At 59.9% G+C, this 19,161-nt stretch overlaps 1 protein-coding gene across 12 annotated transcripts in view; it reads left to right on the top strand.

Annotated features, from left to right (window-relative positions):
* The window catches only part of RALGDS (ral guanine nucleotide dissociation stimulator), a 47,336-nt gene extending 34,759 nt beyond the window's left edge, over positions 1–12,577 (top strand). For 4 of the 12 annotated variants that reach the window (XM_021070962.1, XM_021070958.1, XM_021070953.1 and 1 more), the window contains exons 4-18: positions 126–185; positions 956–1,149; positions 1,319–1,647; positions 2,391–2,606; positions 2,886–2,989; positions 3,694–3,778; positions 5,332–5,400; positions 5,805–5,891; positions 6,397–6,429; positions 6,662–6,783; positions 6,969–7,064; positions 7,320–7,521; positions 7,721–7,963; positions 9,316–9,430; positions 11,537–12,577. In XM_021070962.1, coding sequence (XP_020926621.1) covers positions 126–185; positions 956–1,149; positions 1,319–1,647; positions 2,391–2,606; positions 2,886–2,989; positions 3,694–3,778; positions 5,332–5,400; positions 5,805–5,891; positions 6,397–6,429; positions 6,662–6,783; positions 6,969–7,064; positions 7,320–7,521; positions 7,721–7,963; positions 9,316–9,430; positions 11,537–11,712 — 2,131 coding nt within the window. In that variant the 3' untranslated portion in view covers positions 11,713–12,577. Of the gene's footprint in view, positions 1–86; positions 186–955; positions 1,150–1,318; positions 1,648–2,390; positions 2,607–2,885; positions 2,990–3,693; positions 3,779–5,331; positions 5,401–5,804; positions 5,892–6,396; positions 6,430–6,661; positions 6,784–6,968; positions 7,065–7,319; positions 7,522–7,720; positions 7,964–9,315; positions 9,431–11,536 lie in introns of all 12 variants that reach the window. The other 8 variants (XM_021070956.1, XM_021070950.1, XM_021070943.1 and 5 more) reach the window with 4 other exon arrangements.

Below are 19,161 nucleotides of genomic sequence, written 5' to 3'. Positions count from 1 at the left end.
GATCTCAGTGAGCCGGGCAGACCTCTCCCCACCCTCCCGGGCCCTGTCCTAGTTGGGGAGTCGGCCCGTAACCCTGGACCTCACAGCAGGTACGGTAGGTGTGACGCACTCACGGCCTCCTCTAGATACGGCTGCATCCTGCCTTATGCCCACGAGGACGGCGGGCCCCAGGACCAGCTGAAAAAGTGAGTCGACTTTGGGTCTCATGGGAGGGACCTGTCTCCAGGTGGGGACATTTGGGGGCCAAGCCTGAGGGGTGGGGCAGAACCCTGGCTGCTGCACCTCTGGTGATTAGAGGGCCAAGGTCTGGGGGCTTCTCCTGCAGAGGGGAAGGAGTCAGAGCCTGCCTGGGTCCTGCGTCCCCAGGGAGCAGAGCAGAGGCTGGGGCCCCATCCCCACCCAGATCCGGGGCCCTGGACAGGAGGCACGTCACTCCCGGGAGCGCTCAGCTGGGGCTCAGGAGAGCTGTCAGGGCTCGGGGGCCGGCTGGGTCCCCATTCTGAGAACAGTGTCATTGGGGGGACGAGAGCCGCATGTGGGCAGAGACCAAGGCAGCTGTCACTGCGAGAGCTGCAGGTCCAGGTGTGCGAGGCCCATGAAACGCTCTGCTTGTCCCCTCCTCGCTCCCACACTTCTGCAGCACCTACCTGGGTGTCCTGCAGTTTCCCTCCCAGTGGGTGGGGGGTGGGCAGACAGTAGTGAGTCAGGCTCCCCTGAGGAAGGGGGGGGCGGTGTCGCCATGGATGGAGGGGAGGGTGCCCTCCTGCAGAGACTGCCCGCCCTGCCTGCCAACCAGGCTGCCCCTGCCTAGCAGCCCTGTGGGGGGTGAGCTGGGGTGGGACCGGCCTCTTGATAGGCAGGGGGGCCCAGAAGCCCCCATGGGGGTGCCAGGGGAGGGCCTCCGGAAGCAAAGGCCAGCCTCTGACTCTCCTGCCCACCCGCCCTCCTGCCCCAGTGCCATCTCCTCCATCCTGGGCACCTGGCTGGACCAGTACTCGGAGGACTTCTGTCAGCCCCCCGACTTTCCCTGCCTCAAGCAGCTGGTGGCCTATGTGCAGCTCAACATGCCCGGCTCCGACCTGGAGCGCCGTGCCCACCTTCTCCTGGCCCAGCTGGAGCATGCAGAACTCACCCAGGCAGAGCCAGAGGGTGAGGCAGCCGGGGCGGGTACTGGCCATGGGGGAGCCCCGAGGCGGCTGCTGGGCCAGGGCACCCCCGCAAGGACTGCAGTCGGGAAGGCATCCTGGGGTGGACTTTTCTGGAAGGCACTTCTGTCTTGGCAAGGCAGGCCCGTCGCTGAACTCTTCTCCCCTTGCAGCTCTGAAACCAGCCCCAGAGCTAGAGCTGGCTCCAGCACCCCTTCTAGCACCCAGTCCAGTGCCAGCGCCAGACCTGGAGCCAGTGCCAGGCCCAGACCTAGAGCCAGCTCTTGCGCCAGCTCCAGACCCAGAGCCAGCACCAGCACCAGCACCGACTCCTGAGCTGGAGCTGGCTCTGTCGCAAAGCCTAGAGCTAGAGCCCGCCTCGGCACCGGAGCCCTCCTGGCCCTCACCCGTGGCTGCAGAGAAGGGGCTCGGGGAGGAGAAGCCTCACCTCCTGGCATTCCCTGCCGTCCTGGTGGCGGAGCAGTTCACGCTGATGGATGCGGTAGGCAGCGCTTCTCAGCAGGGCGGGTCGGGGTGCCCCTTCCTTCCCGCGTCTCCCGCCCAGACCTGCCACTCCCTGTCCGGAGCTGGTGTCCTGCCCCAAATCCCACTGCCACCATTAGAGACCACGTGCCCCAGGTGGGTTTCCCAACCCCGAGGGCTCGATTCCCTCCAGCCTGTGGCCGCGGGCCCCTGTCCCTCTGCACAGCTACCGTGCATTATCGAAACCTGGGTGGGGTTTAGCGCCCTCAGTGGGGGCGGGGAGCTCACCGAGGTGCAGCCGGCTCCATGGGCCGCCCTCCACCCTCACGTCTGCTGAGGAGGCCTCACCAGCTTCAGCACTTATTAGACCCCTGATGTATGCGAGAGGCCACAGCAGACACCAGACACCAGACAAAGCCTCTGCTTGAAGCACCCACAAGAATGTGCCTCTGGACAGGGGCCAGGCCTGAGGCGTGATCTAGGGTGAGAGTGCCACCTGGCACCTGCAGGTGTGAGCCACTTCTGGCGCCTGCTGTTTGGATGGGCTGGTGAGAGTAAACTCTCTTGCCAGTTCCTTCCTGCTGGCATCATCTGAGTGCTGGGCGCCCACAGTGGGCAGGGAACAAACCCAGAGCACCCCCCTACCTCCTCAGCTCCCCGTGCTCCAGCTCTGACCAGTGACCCCATCCAGAACCGGGGTGGGCACCGTGGATGCTGAGCTGGGGTGCAGCAGAGCCGGGTAACACCCCTCCTGCCCCCCAGGAGCTGTTCAAGAAAGTGGTGCCCTACCACTGCCTGGGCTCCATCTGGTCCCAGCGGGACAAGAAGGGCAAGGAGCACCTGGCTCCCACCGTCCGCGCCACCGTCACCCAGTTCAACAACGTGGCCAACTGTGTCATCACCACCTGCCTCGGGGACCGGAGCGTGACGGCCCGGGGCAGGGCCCGGGTGGTGGAGCACTGGATCCAGGTGGCCAGGGTATGTCGCCGAGCCCCGGGGGAGCCCTCTGCACCCCGTCTGCCCTCCGGCTTGCGGTCTGTGGTCCTGGCCCCTGAGAGACCGTGCGCCCGCCCTCCCCAGGGCCCGGCGGCTCGCTTCCTCCTCGGCGTCGTTCCCCGGGTTGAGCTCAGACCCTCCTCCTGGGAGAGCTGCTCACGGGGTCCCACGTGCCTCCTGGGGGTCCCGTCTCATGGGAGGGGTGGTCCCCACCGAGAGGGACCGAAGACCCCGCCTCACGGCCTGTCCCTCCGCCGCCAGGAGTGCCGGGCGCTTAAGAACTTCTCATCCCTCTACGCCATCCTCTCGGCTCTGCAGAGCAACTCCATCCACCGACTGAAAAAGACGTGGGATGAAGTCTCCAGGTACAGGCTTCTCCCCGGGCACCCCACCCCCACCAGTGAGCCTGGGGCCCCCCAGGAGGCTGGGGCCCTGGGGACGGGGCCTTAGGACAGCAGCTCTGCCTCAGGACTCAGTTTCCTTATCTGTCGGGCCCTGGATTGAGCCACTTTGAAAAGCTTCCTGTGTTTACTTCGCAGCCACACAACTCTGTCCACTTGAAATCAAACTTGCCAGAGTGTGCATTGCAGCTCAGCGGGTTAAGAACCTGGCCAGTACCCAAGAGGATGTGGGTTTGATCCCTGCACTCGCTCAGTGGGTTAAGGATCTGGCGTGGCCGCGAGCTGCTGCGTAGGTTGCAGACACGGCTTGGATCCTGTGTGGCTGTGGTTGTGGTGTAGGCCAGAGGCTGTAACTCTGATTCGACCCCTAGTCTGGGAATCTCTATATGCCGCAGGTGCAGCCCAAAAAGAAAAGCAATTTTAAAAACTCAAAAGTAAAAGAAAAAACTTTCCAAAACAGCTGCTCCATAGAATAGGAAGTGGCGGGGGTGGGGGGGGTCCCAGGTGACCCAACACGAGAGGTTCCCCCCACCCCAGTCCACAGAGCCTTTAGGGTCAGTGGAATCCTATTTGCAAACCACCCTTCCAGGCAACTGGGGCCTCTGGGTCCTTCAACTTTTTTGCACACACCCCCCCCACATTGCCCCCCGTCTCCTTCCTTCCTCCAGGGAGAGCTTCCGGATCTTTCAGAAGCTGTCAGAGATTTTCTCAGATGAGAACAACTACTCGCTGAGCAGAGAGCTGCTTATCAAGGTAGAGTCGGGGGTGCGGGAGCGGGTGGCCTCACATTCCCTTTGAAAGTTTCTAGAGTTCCCGTGGCATCTGTTTGGCCCGCGGGCAGGTCGGGGCCAGGAGTTGTGGCGCAGGGATGGAGCGGGCCAGCTGTTCCAGAGATGAGGGGCAGGATTAGAGTCTCCTGGTTCCTCACTGGTCCCTCCCCGGCACTCAGCTCCCCCCAGGGCGTGGAGGGGGTCTCTTCTTTCCCCAGCCCAGTCCAGCCTGTCGCCGCAAAGCCATGCCCTCTCGCTCCTCCGTCTGCACTAACCTCCCGAAGTGGGCACCCCGCCTGCCCAGGGGCGGTATTGCAGGCTCTGCCCAGCCCTGGGTCCAAATGAGCAGACCTGGGAGGCAGACCTGGGGTGGGGGACTCGCCCCAGGTCAGATGCCGCAGGTGAACCCTGGCGACTCTTGGATCCTCGCCCCAGGGCCTCCATTGGCCAAGACGAATGCCCGGATGGCTTGTGACAGGCATAGAGGGCCTGGTGCCTTCACCGGGTCCTTCCACAGAAGCTGCCATGTCATAGAGGGTGCAGGGTGTCATTGAGCCGTGCTCGCCACAGCCCCAGCTCACCCCGTCAGAGGTGGCACTGAGGAGGCCCCCCTGGGCAGAGAACATTCAGGGGGCGCCGTGGGGGTGTGAAACCTTTGGTGTGGCAGACACCCGCTCAGCCAGCACCCCCCAGAGTCCCTCTGACCACAGCTCTCCCTGCTGGGGGGCTGGGGGCCGGCACACACCAAAGGCTCTGAGCCTCGACCTGGTTTATGGGGGAGGGGGGCCTCCAGCCGGGCGGGGGAGTCTGTTCCCCTCCGAGTCCTTCTGAGCTCATTCAGAGGCAAGTCCCTGCCCCCTGGGCCTCAGTTTCCTCATCTGGAAAGTGGGGGAGTTCCCATTGTGGCTCAGCGGGTTAAGAACCCGACTAGTATCCATGAGGATGCGGGTCTGACCCCTGGCCTTGTTTAGTGGGTTAAGGATCCAGCCTTGCTGTGAGCTGTGGTGTAGGTCACAGACACAGCTTGGATCCCGGGTTGCTGTGGCTGTGGTGTAGGCAGCTGTAGCTCCGATTCAGCCCCCAGCCTGCGGACTTCCATAAGTTGTGGGTTCGGCCCTAAAAAGCAAGGAGGAAGGGAGGGAGGGCAAGAAAAGACAGAACAGAAGAGGAATGATGACCCCGGGGTGTCAGCCTCTCAGGGGGGCAGTGAGGGTCCAGCGGGAAAAGGACCCATGCCTGAGTTTTGGGCGGGACCCTCCCCGGGAGTGGGGGTGGCAGCACAGCCACAGTGACCAGCGTGTGGCAGTGAGTCCTCGGAGACCCCAGGGGCAGGTGGAGTCCTGTCTGCACTTTGCAGATGAGGGAACAGGCTCAGGGAGGCCAGGCCGCCGCCCGGGGTCCCTGCGGGAGCGGGAGCAGGGGTTGGATCTGGAAGCAGGACGTGCTCTGGAGCATCTGTGCCAGTGACCAGGCTCAGGTCGGGTGGGCTGGAGGGGGAGGGGCAGAGGCCTCAGCAACCCCATCCTCGCCTGGCAGGAGGGGACCTCCAAGTTTGCCACCCTGGAAATGAACCCCAAGAGAGCCCAGAAGCGACCCAAGGAGACGGTGAGTGTGCGTGCCCGAGGCTGGGATAGGAGCCCGCCCTCAGCCTTCCCTCCTGCGGCCACACTGCCTGACCTTAGACCCGACCTCCTCTGGGCCCTGGTGGGGCCATGCCATGATCGGCTGGGGTCCCGGGGCACTCGTGGCCACCAGAGCCAGGGCCTAGAAGAGCTGGGCCCAGTGGGGATTTGGTGATGGGGGGTGGCCGGAGACCAGATCGCCTTGGGCATTGGCCAAATACCAGGCCTGGAAGGTGACTGGAGGGGGGTTGGGCCCATGGCACTGGTGGCGGGGGGGGCATTTGGGAGAGATGGCTAAAGGCCCCCAGGCTGCTCCACGTGGGCTGAGGGGTCTTCGGGGGAGGGGCTGGGGCCTTGCTCATCCGTCCCCCGCCCCCAATGCCACAGGGTGTCATCCAGGGTACCGTTCCCTACCTGGGCACCTTCCTCACAGACCTGGTGATGCTGGACACGGCGATGAAGGACTATCTGTATGTGAGTGAGCGCGGGGCGGGCGGGGCGGGCGGGTCCTCAGCCCTGAGCTCTGCGCACCGGCCGCCCCCCGTCTCACGAGAGCCCCTGGCTGCCCTCGTGTCCTGGGGACACCTTGCCCATCTCAGCAACAAGTGAACACAGCTTGCTGTCTGGCTGGTGGGGCTCAGAGCTGCAGGGGGGTTGGCCCAGCAGGACAGAGCCCCTCCCTCAGGCCGCGGTCATGGGTGGAGAGAAGCTGGGCCCGCCAGGGTCGGGCACGTGGTGGCCAAGCTGGACCTTCCTGCCCACGGCCTCTGTCTCTCCAGCCGTCCTCAGAGGGCTGGGCGGGAGGTCCCTGAGGCTCTGCCCGCCTCCCAGCCAGGGTCCCAACCGGGTCCCACCTGGGCCGAGGAGCGTGCCACGCTGCCCCCTGGTGTGTGCTCTGGGTGGTGCAGCCTGAGAGGGGGCGAGGGGTGGTGTGGGCGAGAGGGCGCTTTCTGATGGGCCCTGGCTGTCCGCTTTCCAGGGCAGACTGATCAACTTCGAGAAGAGAAGGAAGGTGAGCCTCTTGGGAAAGGGCTGGGTGTTGGGGGGTGGCCAGGACACCTGGCTCTGCCGCCCCCCGTTATATTTATCGGGAAAGTTGGGGACAGATGGGGGGAGAGTGGGGCACGAGGGCGAATCCAGGACAACTTGGGGAGGGGGCTGTTTGAACCCAGCTCTGAGAACAGGGCGGGAAGAGGGGGCCCAGAGGCTGGCGGTCACCACCCTGTCCTTCCCTCTGGGGCCAGGAATTCGAAGTCATCGCCCAGATCAAGCTGCTCCAGTCGGCCTGCAACAATTACAGCATCGCGCCCGAGGAGCAGTTCCGGGCCTGGTTCCAGGCCATGGAGTGGCTCAGCGAGACTGAGAGGTGAGCCCGGGTGGGAGCTGGGTGGCCACAGGTGGGCTGTCCCTGAGCAGCTCCCGAGAGCCTGTGGCTTAGGGTCCTGGTGTTTCCGGGGGTGGCTGGGCCCCTGGACTCCACCTGCCGGGCGGGCCCCGGGAGGGAGACCCACATGTGGCTCCTGGGAGCCTCAGCCGCCACCGTTCCTGTAGCTACAACTTGTCCTGTGAGCTGGAGCCCCCCTCGGAGTCAGCCAGCAACACCCTCAGGGTCAAGAAGAACGCAGCCATCGTCAAGCGCTGGAGCGAGTGAGTGCCGGGGGTCAGGGCTGGGCCCAGGGGGCGCGCGGGCTGGGAGCGGGCTCTGGACGCAGGCAGTGGACCCTGGATCTCAGCCCCCCAAGCGCCCCATGACTGGGCCATTTGCCCCGCCTCCCCAGGCCTCAGTTTTTGCCCCTGTGAAATGGGGCGATGCCAGTGGGCTGATGCCCTGAGTGTAGGGTTGCAGGGGTGGGCTGTGTCCCCGGAGAGGCCTCCCCCAAGTCAGCCAGCTCTTTCGTGCAGCCGCCAGGCCCCCAGCACGGAGCTCAGTGCCAGCAGCAGCTGCCACTCCAAGTCCTGTGACCAGCTCAGGTGCAGCCCCTACCTCAGCAGCGGGGACATTGCTGACGCACTCAGCGTCCACTCAGCTGGGTCCTCCAGCTCCGACGTGGAGGAGATCAACGTGAGCTTTGTCCCAGAGTCCCCCGATGGCCAGGAGAAGAAGGTGACTGCCCCATGCCCGATCCCTCCCAGCCCCGCCCAGCCCCTCCAGTCTTAGCTCCCGAGTTCCCCATCGCCACCCGCAAGAGGGGCCAGGAAGCCCCCGCTCCCGAGCAGGGCTCCCAGAACCCCCCAGAGCTGGACACTGGCCTGGGGCGCCCTGCAGGGCCCCAGGCTTCTGCTGACCGTGCCGTCCCCCGCAGTTCTGGGAGTCGGCCTCCCAGTCGTCCCCGGAGACCTCCGGCATCAGCTCGGCCTCCAGCAGCACCTCCTCCTCCTCAGCCTCCACCACGCCCGTGGCCACCGCCCGCACCCACAAGCGCTCCGTCTCCGGGGTCTGCAGCCATGGCTCCTCGCTGCCCCTCTACAACCAGCAGGTGGGCGACTGCTGCATCATCCGGGTCAGCCTGGACGTGGACAACGGCAACATGTACAAGAGCATCCTGGTGAGCTGGCGTCCCCGTGGGCACCCCCCGGCCACAGACCCGGGCCCATTGGCATGGATCGGCCCTGCCCGCCCCCAGAGTGGCCGTCCAGGGGTTGGGAAGGACAGACAGTCAACCAGATACGGGAATAAAGAAGCCAGTGCGGGAGTTCCCACTGTGGCTCAGCGGGTTAAGAACCCAACTAGTATCCCCGAGGACGCGGGTTCCTTCCCTGGCCTCGCTCGGTGGGTTGAGGATCGGGTGTTGCCTCGAGCCACAGTGTAGGTCGCAGACATGACCTGGTTGGATCTGGTGCTGCAGCAGCTGCAGCTGCAGCACTGATTCGACCCCTAGCCTGGGGACCTCCACATGCTGCAGGTTCAGCCCTAAAGAGACCAAAAAAAAAAAGAAGCCAGTGCACGGAGCACCGATGGTGATCAGCGCTGGGGGACAAGGACTAGAATGACGTCAGCAGTGGGGCGGGGCCTCCTTGATAAAGCACCTGAGTGTGGGGGGGCCGCAGGCCAGGTCCCAAGACAGAGTGTGCCTGCGGCTGGGAGGAGCAGCAGGAGGCCCCAGGTGAAGGAGCAGGGTCGCACGAGTGTCAGCACCCACGTCTTGTTGCGAGGGGGCGGTAAGCTGGAGTGAGGGGTGGGCAGCAGTGACTTTTGGCTTCTCATGACGGGTGGAGGGAGCGCAGACAGGAGTCAGGCTGGAAGAGCAGTGGCTGCACCAGGCTGCTGGCCGCGGAGGTGGCCGGCGGTGTTAGACACTGCATATAATTGGAAGACTGAGACCAAGCCAGCGGGATTTGCCCACGGATACTGTGTGTGTCCAGGTGGGGTCGGGGGGGACTCTTCTCATCCTCCAGACCTCAGGCTGCAGATGAGCCGTTTGCACCCCCCCACACACAAGCCCCCCACCCAGCCTGGGTCTGTTGTCCCATTAATGCTGTCGCCTGTGTAACCCTGTTTCTGAGGCCTCAGGGTCAAGGCAGCAGGGGTTGGCCTGCACTGTCCACCAGGGCAGCCTCCAGCCAGTGCAGGCCTGGCACATAGGCAGCCACCGGGCATCCAGCCAGCTCCTCCTCTTCCCCTCAGGGCTGGGACCGGATGCTGTCAGTTCCCTGGCTGTTGCCCTGGATGGGCGAGGTCAGGGGAGCAGCTCTGAGGGCAGGCACCCTCGGGAGACCCCTCCTCATGGCAAGGGGTGGGAGGAGGGGAGGAGAAGGCGGCATGACCCCCCTGGATCCAGCACCTGTGAGCCCCTGAGCGAGGTGCCAAGGAAGCTGCGAGGGTCCTTGGCTGCCGCTCTCTGGACCCCCAAGCTCCTCCACACCCTTGTCCTAACGGCCCGCCCCCCACCCCACCCAGGTGACCAGCCAGGACAAGGCTCCGGCTGTCATCCGCAAGGCCATGGACAAACACAACCTGGACGAGGACGAGCCGGAAGATTACGAGCTGGTGCAGGTCATTTCGGAAGATCGCAGTAAGTCAGGGCCGCTCAGGTGGGCAGTAGGACCGTGGCGGGGCCGTACCCCAGGCCCGCCACCCTAGAAAACGTGCCACCAGGTGGGAATGGGCTTTGTCCACCCCCTGACCTGCCTAGGGGCCGCCCTGGACGCCCCCAGCCTCTCCTCACTGGCCCCTGGGGGCTGCTGGGCCAGTCCCATGCCCTTCCTGGGCCTGTGGTCAGTAGGGGGCCTCGGCCAGTGCCAGCATCTTTGAGGAGAGGGGAGAGAAGGCTTTTTTCCTGGGGCCAGGCAGCCAGTGGCTGAGCCCACGGGCCGGTCAAAGGGGCACTTTGTGGTCGAGATGTGGCGAACATGTCCTTTGGAAAGACCCGTGACCGCCTGAACCCCGGCATCGAATCTGAACATCCACGTGCGTGTGACGCTGTCTCAGCCCGTTTGGCGGCTGTAACAAAATATCCCAACTGGGGAGTTCCCGTCGTGGCGCAGTGGTTAACGAATTCAACTAGGAACCGTGAGGTGGCGGGTTCGATCCCTGGCCTTGCTCAGCGGGTTAAGGATCCGGCGTTGCTGTGAGCTGGGGTGTGGGTCTCAGGCGCAGCTCGGATCCCGCCTTGCTGTGGCTGTGGTGTAGGCCGGCAGCGGTAGCTCCAATTAGACCCCTAGCCTGGGAACCTCCATATGCCGCGGGCGTGGCCCTAGAAAAAGGCAAAAAGACAAAAAAAGAAATCCCAACTGGTAGCTTATAAATGACAGGAATTTATTTCTCAAAGTTCAAGAGGCTAGAGGTCCAGGATCAGGGTGCCAGCGTGGGCAGGTTTGGTGAAGGCCCTCTTCCGGGTTGCAGGTGGCCCACTTCTTGCTGTGTTCCCACAGGGGGGCAGGGGCTGGCGAGCCCTCTAAGCAAATCGACAGAGGACACAAACTTTCAGGCCACAGCAGACAGTAAACCCAGAGGCTGCTAGGGAGCAGCTCCAGAGTCTCCCGACTGGGAAAGGAAGCGAGTTAAGAACAAGCACAGACTTGGGGCCAGACAGCTGCGGCCGGGAGACCTCCGGCAAATTCCTAAAGCCGTGTGTGCCTGTTTCCCATCCCCACAGACTCATCCATGTGTCTGTGAGCTCACGTGTGTGTGCCCGGATGTGCCCTGGCTGCAAATGCTACTGTTATTTTCTTTCCCTTGCAAGGAGCTCATTGCCCACGCACGGCCATGACCCAGACGGCTAGCCATGAGCCTCCCTCCCCGCCAAGCCCCCCTGGGAGTTGTTTTCTAAGTCCTCTCTCAGCTTCTTGCACCATTTTGGTAAGGCAGTCAGGGCTGGCAGTACTCCCATCTTACAGAAGAGGAAGACTGAGGCCTAAACAGTTAAGGACCAGAGTGAGAGCCCCATGCTGGAGGCCAGAGCACAAACTCCAGCCCCGCGTGGGGAAGAGCAGGCTCAGGGCCGGAGGAGAGGGCGGGAAATAGGAACCAAGAACACATACCTGGAGTTCCCTGGTGGCCCAGCAGGTTAGGGATTCGGCATTGTCAATGCAGTGGCTTGGCTTAGGGTCGTGGCTGTGGCTCGGATTCAGTCCCTGGCCCAGGGACTTATAGCATGCCGTGGGTGCAGCCAAATAAATACATGTAAAAAGTAGAAAAAAGAAAAAGAACAAACACCTGCTGGGAGCCCAGCACCCAGGGGGTGTGGAGGGCTCCCCGGAATCCGGCCCAGGAGGCCTGGGGCACAGCCTGCGCTTCGCAGAGCCCCAGAGCCCTTGTCCTGAGTTGGGTGGGATTCAGGGGGGGAGGTCTGGGTTCTAGAAAGATCTTGATCAGTGCAGGCAGCGGGGGCCGGGGGGCGGGGAGGACGGGCTGACCCTTTGCCAGCCGCAGACTGAGGCGGGGCTTTCTGGAGTCAGGGTCCTTTCTCAACAAGAGTCGTTAGGTTTCATCGGCGCCACAGCGGAGTCTGTCCCAGGCGGGTGTCATCGGGAGGGGTCCTTGGGGGTCCAGAAGTGGCGTTGGGAGGGGCGGGTCTCCTGTCTCTGGATCAGGCCTGCCCTGGCAGGGGTCCTCGCAGGGTGGGGTGTCCTGCGGTGCCGCCGTCCGCACAGCTGACCCTCTGCCCCTCCCCGACCAGAGCTGAAGATCCCCGACAATGCCAACGTGTTCTATGCCATGAACTCCACTGCCAACTATGACTTCGTCCTGAAGAAACGGACCTTCACCAAGGGGGCAAAGGTCAGGCATGGAGCCAGCTCGACCCTCCCCCGCATGAAGCAGAAAGGACTCAAGATCGCCAAGGGCATCTTCTGACTGGTCCCGACCAAGCTGGCCCTTCCGGGGTCTGGCCGGCCGGACAGCTAAGCACTTACAGACGTCAGTGGCCCAGGCCAGGCGGGCCCTCCTGCCCAGCCTGCCAGCCCAGGCCACCCCCAGACTCCAGTTTCACCCTGAACCTCTCCTGCTGCCGGGCCTGACGCCCACCGATCGGTGGGCTGACCTGGCCTCCTGTGGACCTCTCGCTGCCTTAGGTGCCTTCTGCTCTCTGGAACCAGAGGACTAGCTGACTTTTGCCAAGGAGCGCTGCCAATGGGCACGGAGCCCTGCCTGCTGCCGGGCGCCGCCCTCTGTACACGTCCCTCACACCTTCCCAGGTGTGGGCCACTGCCACCTGTGCCCGTGGGCACCCCAGGGCACCCACTCATCCACCAGGTCTGACCACTGCAGTTCTCTCCTCGTGCCCTTCGTGGGGTCCCGGCCCCTCCTCACTCCACTCTAGCCTTTCTCAGGCTGCACCAAAGATTCCATCGTCAGGGCCGACGGGGAGTGAGGAAGGCTTGCCCACTGCCCAGTCCAGCCCTCCCCTGGGAGAGGAGAGAGAGAGAGAGACCCTCTTCGCAGACCACGCTCATAGCCAGTGAGTGAGGACGGCCTCGGCCGAGTCCCACTGATGTCACAACCCATGACACTGCAAGTGCCCTTCACTGCGGCATCTGGGCTTCACGAGACCACACGAGACGGGGGTTGGTGAGAAAGGAGGGTTTGGGGAGGGGAGGGGGTTGAATATTTGTATAAAAGGTGAAAAAAATGTTTACCAGTTGGGGAGGGGCAATATTTATTTGTTGTAAATAGCAAAGGCTAGACTTGAATATTATATTAAAATCCTGTTTCTACTGTAGCCTGGGAGCTGTCGTGTGGTTCTCTCATGGCCTGTGCTCATTTCAGTGGGATTCAGACGCTCATGTCCTCTGTTCACACGGGGCGTCTTGCAGGGTCTTGCAGGGTTTGCTTCGTGCAGGAAAAGTGCGAAGGGCCAGCCGCCCTTCTCTGGCCCACTTCAGGAGACACAGGTCCACCTTCCACGGCAGACGTTTCCTTCAGAGTCATGAAACTGAGCAGCGAGCTGAGACAGCCCCTTAGAACCCTGAGGTTTGAATTTGGAAGTGCTTTCACGTGGCATAGCAACCACCTCTGAAATTTAGGTGTTTTTAAAAATATCATGAGGTGGCGGGTTCGATCCCTGGCCTCTCTCAGTGGGTTAAGGATCCGGCGTTGCCTTGAGCTGTGGTGTAGGTCGCAGACACGGCTCGGATCCCACGTGGCTGTGGCTCTGGCGTAGGCTGGCAGCTACAGCTCCGATTTGACCCCTCGCCTGGGAACCTCCATATGCCGTGGGAGTGGCCCAAGAAAAGGCTAAAAGACAAAAAAAATTTAAAAAAAAAATTTTTTTAAATATTGTTTTAAATAGAAAAAAGAGGAAGGGTTAGTCTCTCCATGGACACAACAATTAAGCTGGGAGGGGGAAACTATCAGAATCAACAATATGGGGGACTCTGGACGCGCATCAGACACGACACTGGGAGGGTCCTTGGTGAGGGTGATGCTGCCGAACTCCAGCCACTAAGGAAGGACTCTGCCAGGTCACACGCTGACCCCTGAGACAAGGGAGCAGAAGCCAGTGTGACTACATAGCAAGGGATACAGGTTTTGTAAAAAGGGTTTGGCAGATTCACTGTTGAGAAAAACAGAAGACTGGAATTGTGGCTCGGTGGTGATGAGTGTCCATGAGGAGGTGGGTTTGATGATCCTGCCCTTGCTCAGAGGGTTAAGGCTCCAGCATTGCTGTGATCTGTGGTGTAGGTTGCAGACGTGGCTCAGATCTGGCGTTGCTGTGGGCTGCAATGTAGGTCGGCAGCTGCAGCTCTTGATTCATCCCCTAGCCTGGAAACTCCCATATGCTGCAGGTACAGCCCTAAAAAGACAAAAAGGAAGCGTTCCTGTCGTGCAGCAGAAAGGAATCCGACTAGGAACCATGAGGTTGTGGATTCAATCCCTGGCCTTGCTCAGTGGGTTAAAGATCTGGTGTTGCCGTGAGCTGTGATGTAGGTCATAGACGTGGCTTGGATCGGCATGGCTGCGGCTGTGGTGTAGGCTGGCAGCTGTAGCTCTGATTTCACCCCTAGCCTGGGAACCTCCATACGCCACAGGTGTGGTGCTAAAAAAAGCAAAAAAAAAAAAAAAAAAAAAAAAAAAAAAAGACGAAAAGAGAGGAAGGAAGAAAGAAGACTGCAACTTCTGAGAAGGAGGAGAATCTGATTTCCAGAGTTATCGTATTATAGTAATATCTAGTTCTCCACAAATTACAAAACATATCAAGAAATAGGAAAATAGGAGTTCCCATCACGGCTCAGCAGTAATGAACCTGACTAGGATCCATGAAGACGTGGGTTCAATCCCTGGCCTTGCTCAGTGGATTAAGAATCCCATGTTGCTGTGGCTGTGGTGTGGGTCTGCAGCTGTAGCTCTGATTCAACCCCTAGCCTGGAAACTTCCATATGCTGCACATTGACCCTAAAAAGTAAAAAAAAAGGAAACAGGAAAATAGAGCTTGTTCACAGGGGGCAGAGGAGGGGTGAAGAATTTAACAGAAACTATCCCTGAGGAGGCTCTGACATTAAAATTGCTTGTCAAAGACATTAAGTCAACTGTTTTAAATAAGCTCAGTGAGCTAGAAAGAAACCATGGACCAAGCAATTAAGGAAATCGAGAGAACAGTGTAAGAACATAGAATTTAGTAAAGAGATAGAAATTCTAAAAAGACACCAAATGGAAATTCTGGAGCTGAGCTGTGCAATAACTGAAAAGAAAAACTCCCTAGAGGGGTTCGGTGGCATATCTGCGCAGAGAGAAGAAAGATTCTGTGAACTTAAGGCAGTTGAACTTATTTTGTCCGAGGAGCAGAAAGGAAAAAGAGCGAAGACAATGGAACAGACCCAGAGGGACTCGGGACACCATCAAGTGGAACGACACATGTGTGAGGAGAGTCCCAGAAGAGACAAAGGAGCAGAGATGAAGTGAACTGATCATGGCTGAAAACATCTCCGATTTGGTGAGAGGCGTAGACATCTACACGTGAAGCCCAGGGAACTCCAAGCAGGATAAACTCAGAGAGAGCCACACAAGACACAGGGGAACACGGTTGTTGAAAGGTAAGCAGGAAATCTTGAAAGCAGAAAGAAAGGAACGGTCACTGTTTGGGGGAGACGGGTGGGGGCGTGGCCCTCCCTAATAAGATTAACAGCTGAATTTTCATCAGAAGCCATGGCAACCAGAGGGCAGTAGAATGACGTATTTGAAGTGTTGGGGGGACAAAAAAGGAACTCTATATCCAGATCCAGGAAACTGTCCATGAAGAATGAAGGGAAATGAAGATGTTGCCAAATACACAAAGTTAAGGGGTTGTTATTAATAGCCCTGCCTCCAAGAAATGCTAACGGGAGCCCTTTGGGCTGAACGAACAAGCTCCAGACAATAACTCAAAGCCACATGAAAAATGAAAGGACATCGGAGTTCCCCCTGGGGTGCAGCAGGACTGCTGGCATCGCTGAAGCTCTGGGATGCAGGTTCGATCCCTGGCCCAGCACCGTGGGTGAAGGATCTGGCCTTGTGGCAGCTGTACAACTGCGGCTCAGATCTGATCCCTGGCCTGAACTCTGTATACTGTGGGTGGCCAAAAAAGCGGGGGGGGGGGAGTAAAGAAAACCAGGAGAGATAACTAATAGGTAATTCTAGAAGCCTGTAATGGGGAGGGTTAAGGATCCAGTGTTGCCGTGAGCTGTGGTGTAGGTCGCAGCCGCAGTCAGATCCTGCACGGCTGTGGCTGTGGTGTAGGCCAGCGGCTACAAGCTCCGATGCAGCTCCTAGCCTGGGAACCTCCATGTGCCACACGTGTGGCCCTAAAAAAAGAAACGAACAAGTATCTAGGAGTTCCCTGGTGATGCAGTAGGTTCATGAGCTGGTGTCATCGTTATAACATTACAGCAGCTCAGGCTGCTCAGATTCGATCCCTGGCCCAGGACCTTCCACCTGCCCAGGGTGTGGTCAAAAAAACTAAACCCATGCAAACAACAACAACAACAAAACAATAACAGAGAAATAGAATAGGCAAGTTGATTGGACCAGAAACTGGAACAGATTGCCAGGGGTAGGGAGAAATTAAGATTGGGGAATGGCTACAGTGTTTCCGCTTGAGGTGATCAAGTTTTAGAAAGATGGTGGGCATGGTTGCACAGCAGTGAGAATGGCGCTAAAGTCACCGCGTCGCACTCATCAAAATAAAACATATTTATTTAATATATTCTATTTAAATATAAAGCTAAAAATGTTATGCTATATATAGTTTACCTCCATTTTTATTTTAATTTTTTATTTTTTACCTCCATTTAAAAAAAAATAACATGTGCAAGGACCACTTCCTGACCCAGGAAGTACTTTTTCTACAGCCTTGAGGAAGAGGGACCACTTCCTGCTTCTCTGGAGTTTCTTTGGACCACCCAGCTGCCCCTTAGGGCTTTCGAGGTCATACCGGGATTCCAGCAGCACTACGTGGGGGGACATTACAGACAGATCCAAATGCGCAGCCCGGGGGGAGGCAGGGGCCGGGGGAGGTTATCAGCCAGGGGACTGTGGACAGCAGGGCTCAGCATCCTCGGTCTCCCACAAGGCCCCGTGATCAACCCTTCATCTGCTGGAATCCTAGTCCATGAGCTCAGAATTCCTTTTCCTGCTGGTTTGGTGTCCCGGGGAAATACTTGTGACGCAGCTTTGAAGGCTACCACTGGGCCTCGTCCCTTAAGCATTTCTGCTACTTGTGAACAAGGATTTCCTGCAACTCTGTGCAACTGACCTCACCCAGAAACATGCTGGAAGGTCCCTTGCCACGTGGTGGCCACTAGGCACATGGTGGCCACTCATCTGGCCACCATCTGATGGATTCTGGGTGAGTGCTGGTTTACCAGGGTGGGGATGCTTATTTCTGCCAGTGAAGGACCTGTGCACTGTCCCTCACCGGCTGGGGTGCAGTCAGAGGCCACGTGGTTCTGAGGGTCTCCGACTCGCACCGTCACCAGCTTACAAATGCAGTCATGCTGGAACTGACTTTGTCTTCAAGAGTAGCTGGGCTGGAGCTCTTGGACTTTGCTGCCCCCTAGGGTGGCCGTGGTTTTGTTTGTTTCTTTCTTTCTTTTTTGGCCGCAGTCAATCAAGGCATGCAGAAGTTCCAGGGCCAGGGATCAAACCCGCGCCACAGCAGTGGCAATCCTTAACCCACTGAGCCACAAGGGAACTCCCGGATGGCTGGGTTCTTTGTCCAAGTCTGTGCTTTGGTCACGTCATGGAGAAGTGGATGGTTTGACCCTTCCCGTAGGGAAGGCTGAAAAGATGAGACATCAGGGCAGGGGTAGGAGAGGGCGTGTTACCAAAATTACCAACCCACAGCCTGCTCTGGCGCAACCTTGGCAAAGAAATACCAAAACACGGAGTTCCCGTCGTGACTCAGTGGTCAATGAACCTGACCAGTATCTATGAGGATGTGGGTTCGATCCCTGGCCTTACTCAGTGGGTTAAGGATCTGGCATTGCCGTGACCTGTGGTGTAGGTCGCAGACACAGCTTGAATTCTGTGTTGCTGTGGTTGTGGTGTAGGCCAGCAGCTAGAGCTCCGATTAGACCCTTAGCCTGGGAACCTCCATATGCTCCGGGTGTGGCCCAAAAAAGACAAAAAAAAAAAAAGAAAAGAAAAAAAGAAAAACAATACTGAAGCACTTCTCATCAGGGCGATAAACAACAGACTCTGGCCTGAGCCCACCCGTGTATCCCCTGGGCGTCCCCGTGTTGGAGCTATGGGTTTACTACCGGCCCAGCAGGGAGCCTCCAGGCCCCTAGACAGCCTCTAGCCTGCACCGCGGTTAAGTGCTATCAGCTTCATCCCCGGGGCACAGCCTGAAAAGGCAAGAGCCTGGTGAATTACAAGCCACGTTGTCGTGATGGCTGTGCAGGTCACAGGGCAGGGCTGCCCTCTGCCAGGGAGGCCTTAACCGCGCAGCCCAGGGACTGAGCACACCGCTGGATGCCGCCCCTCCTAATGGGGCCCAGCCTGCCAGGGACATGCTGTCCTGAGTGACGGGCACAATTGTGCTCTCCCCAGCAAGGGGGAGAAGCTCCACCTCCCAGGACCGTCCAGGCCCGGAGGAGGCTCCCGAGAGCAGACCCAACAGGTAGAAACACTCAGAGGAGCCACGTGCACGAAGTGTCAGAGGAGGGACAGTCACCAGGAGAGCCTGCCCTGCAGTGAGGGGCCGTCTCCTTCGGTCTTTTTTTTTTTTCCCTTTTTCTCTTTTGGCTGCCCCACGGCATTGAAGTTCTCAGGCCAGGGCCCTTGCAACCTACACTGCGGCTGCAGCAACACTAGGTCCTTAACCCACTGTGCCAGGCTGGGGATCGAATCTGCATCCCAGCGCTCCAGAGATGCTGCCAATCCCACGGCACCATGGCGGGAAGTCCGCCTCACTCTTTTATACCTGAGAGCACTTGACCAAGGCAGGAAGCCCAGAGCAGCCACGTGGGTGCTCACAGGCCAGCCTGGAGTGTGGCCTTTCAGGTGCCTCGGGGGGCTGCAGGACTCGCCCCCCCCCCCCGGGCTCAGCCTCCCATCTGCGGCTGGAGAGGGAGAGCGGCTGGCTGGCCCCCTGGTGCTGCTGGTCCCGCCCGCAACCCACCAGGCTGAGCGGCTCAGGACTCTGGGACCTCTGACCCTCACCCTCACCCCACGGTGACTCAAGAATGGGGGGCCCTGACATGGTTGCCAGCTCTGACGTTGGAGTTTCTGGGTTTGAGTCTGGCCCTACTGACCCTGAGCACGTGCCCTGGCCAGACTCCAGAGGTGGCAATGACCCCGACGCTGAGCTCTGCCAGAGCCATCGGGCTCGGGCCCGTGCTCTGTCCGCTCGCTCCCTGGCTTCTGACCTTCGTGTGATGCTTTATTGTCTTGTTGACTCGGTCCAGCTGAAGGCAGAATCCATTCCTCTTCCCAGACCCTGGTTAAAACACAGAGGTCCCTCCCCGCAGCCCAGAGGGTCTGGGCAAGCCTGGGCTCCGCGGGTCCAGAGGCGGCCCCCGCCTGCCGAGCCCAGCTGTTCTCTTGGCCACGGCCTCCAGCCCCCAGTCCCGCTCTGGGCCAGAGCCCAGCCTTCCTCGGAGGCAGCCACCTGGCGTCCAAGGGCCCACGCCTGAATCCCAGCCCTGGCCCCGGCGCTTCGGTTTGCAATCTGTTTTCCTCCTCTGACTTGAAGGTGGTCCTGCCGGCTTCCTGGAGCTCGAGGACTGACAGGTCAGGGGAAACGGGTTGGGCCAGGCACCCGGTGATGTCACAGTGACTGAGGGTCCCCTTCCTACCGCTGGGTCTTGGGAGCAAAGAAAGATGCCA

Source organism: Sus scrofa, chromosome 1, assembly GCF_000003025.6.
Source record: "Sus scrofa isolate TJ Tabasco breed Duroc chromosome 1, Sscrofa11.1, whole genome shotgun sequence".
Classification (NCBI taxonomy): Eukaryota; Metazoa; Chordata; class Mammalia; order Artiodactyla; family Suidae; genus Sus; species Sus scrofa.
This window is presented reverse-complemented; position numbering and strand designations above follow the sequence as displayed.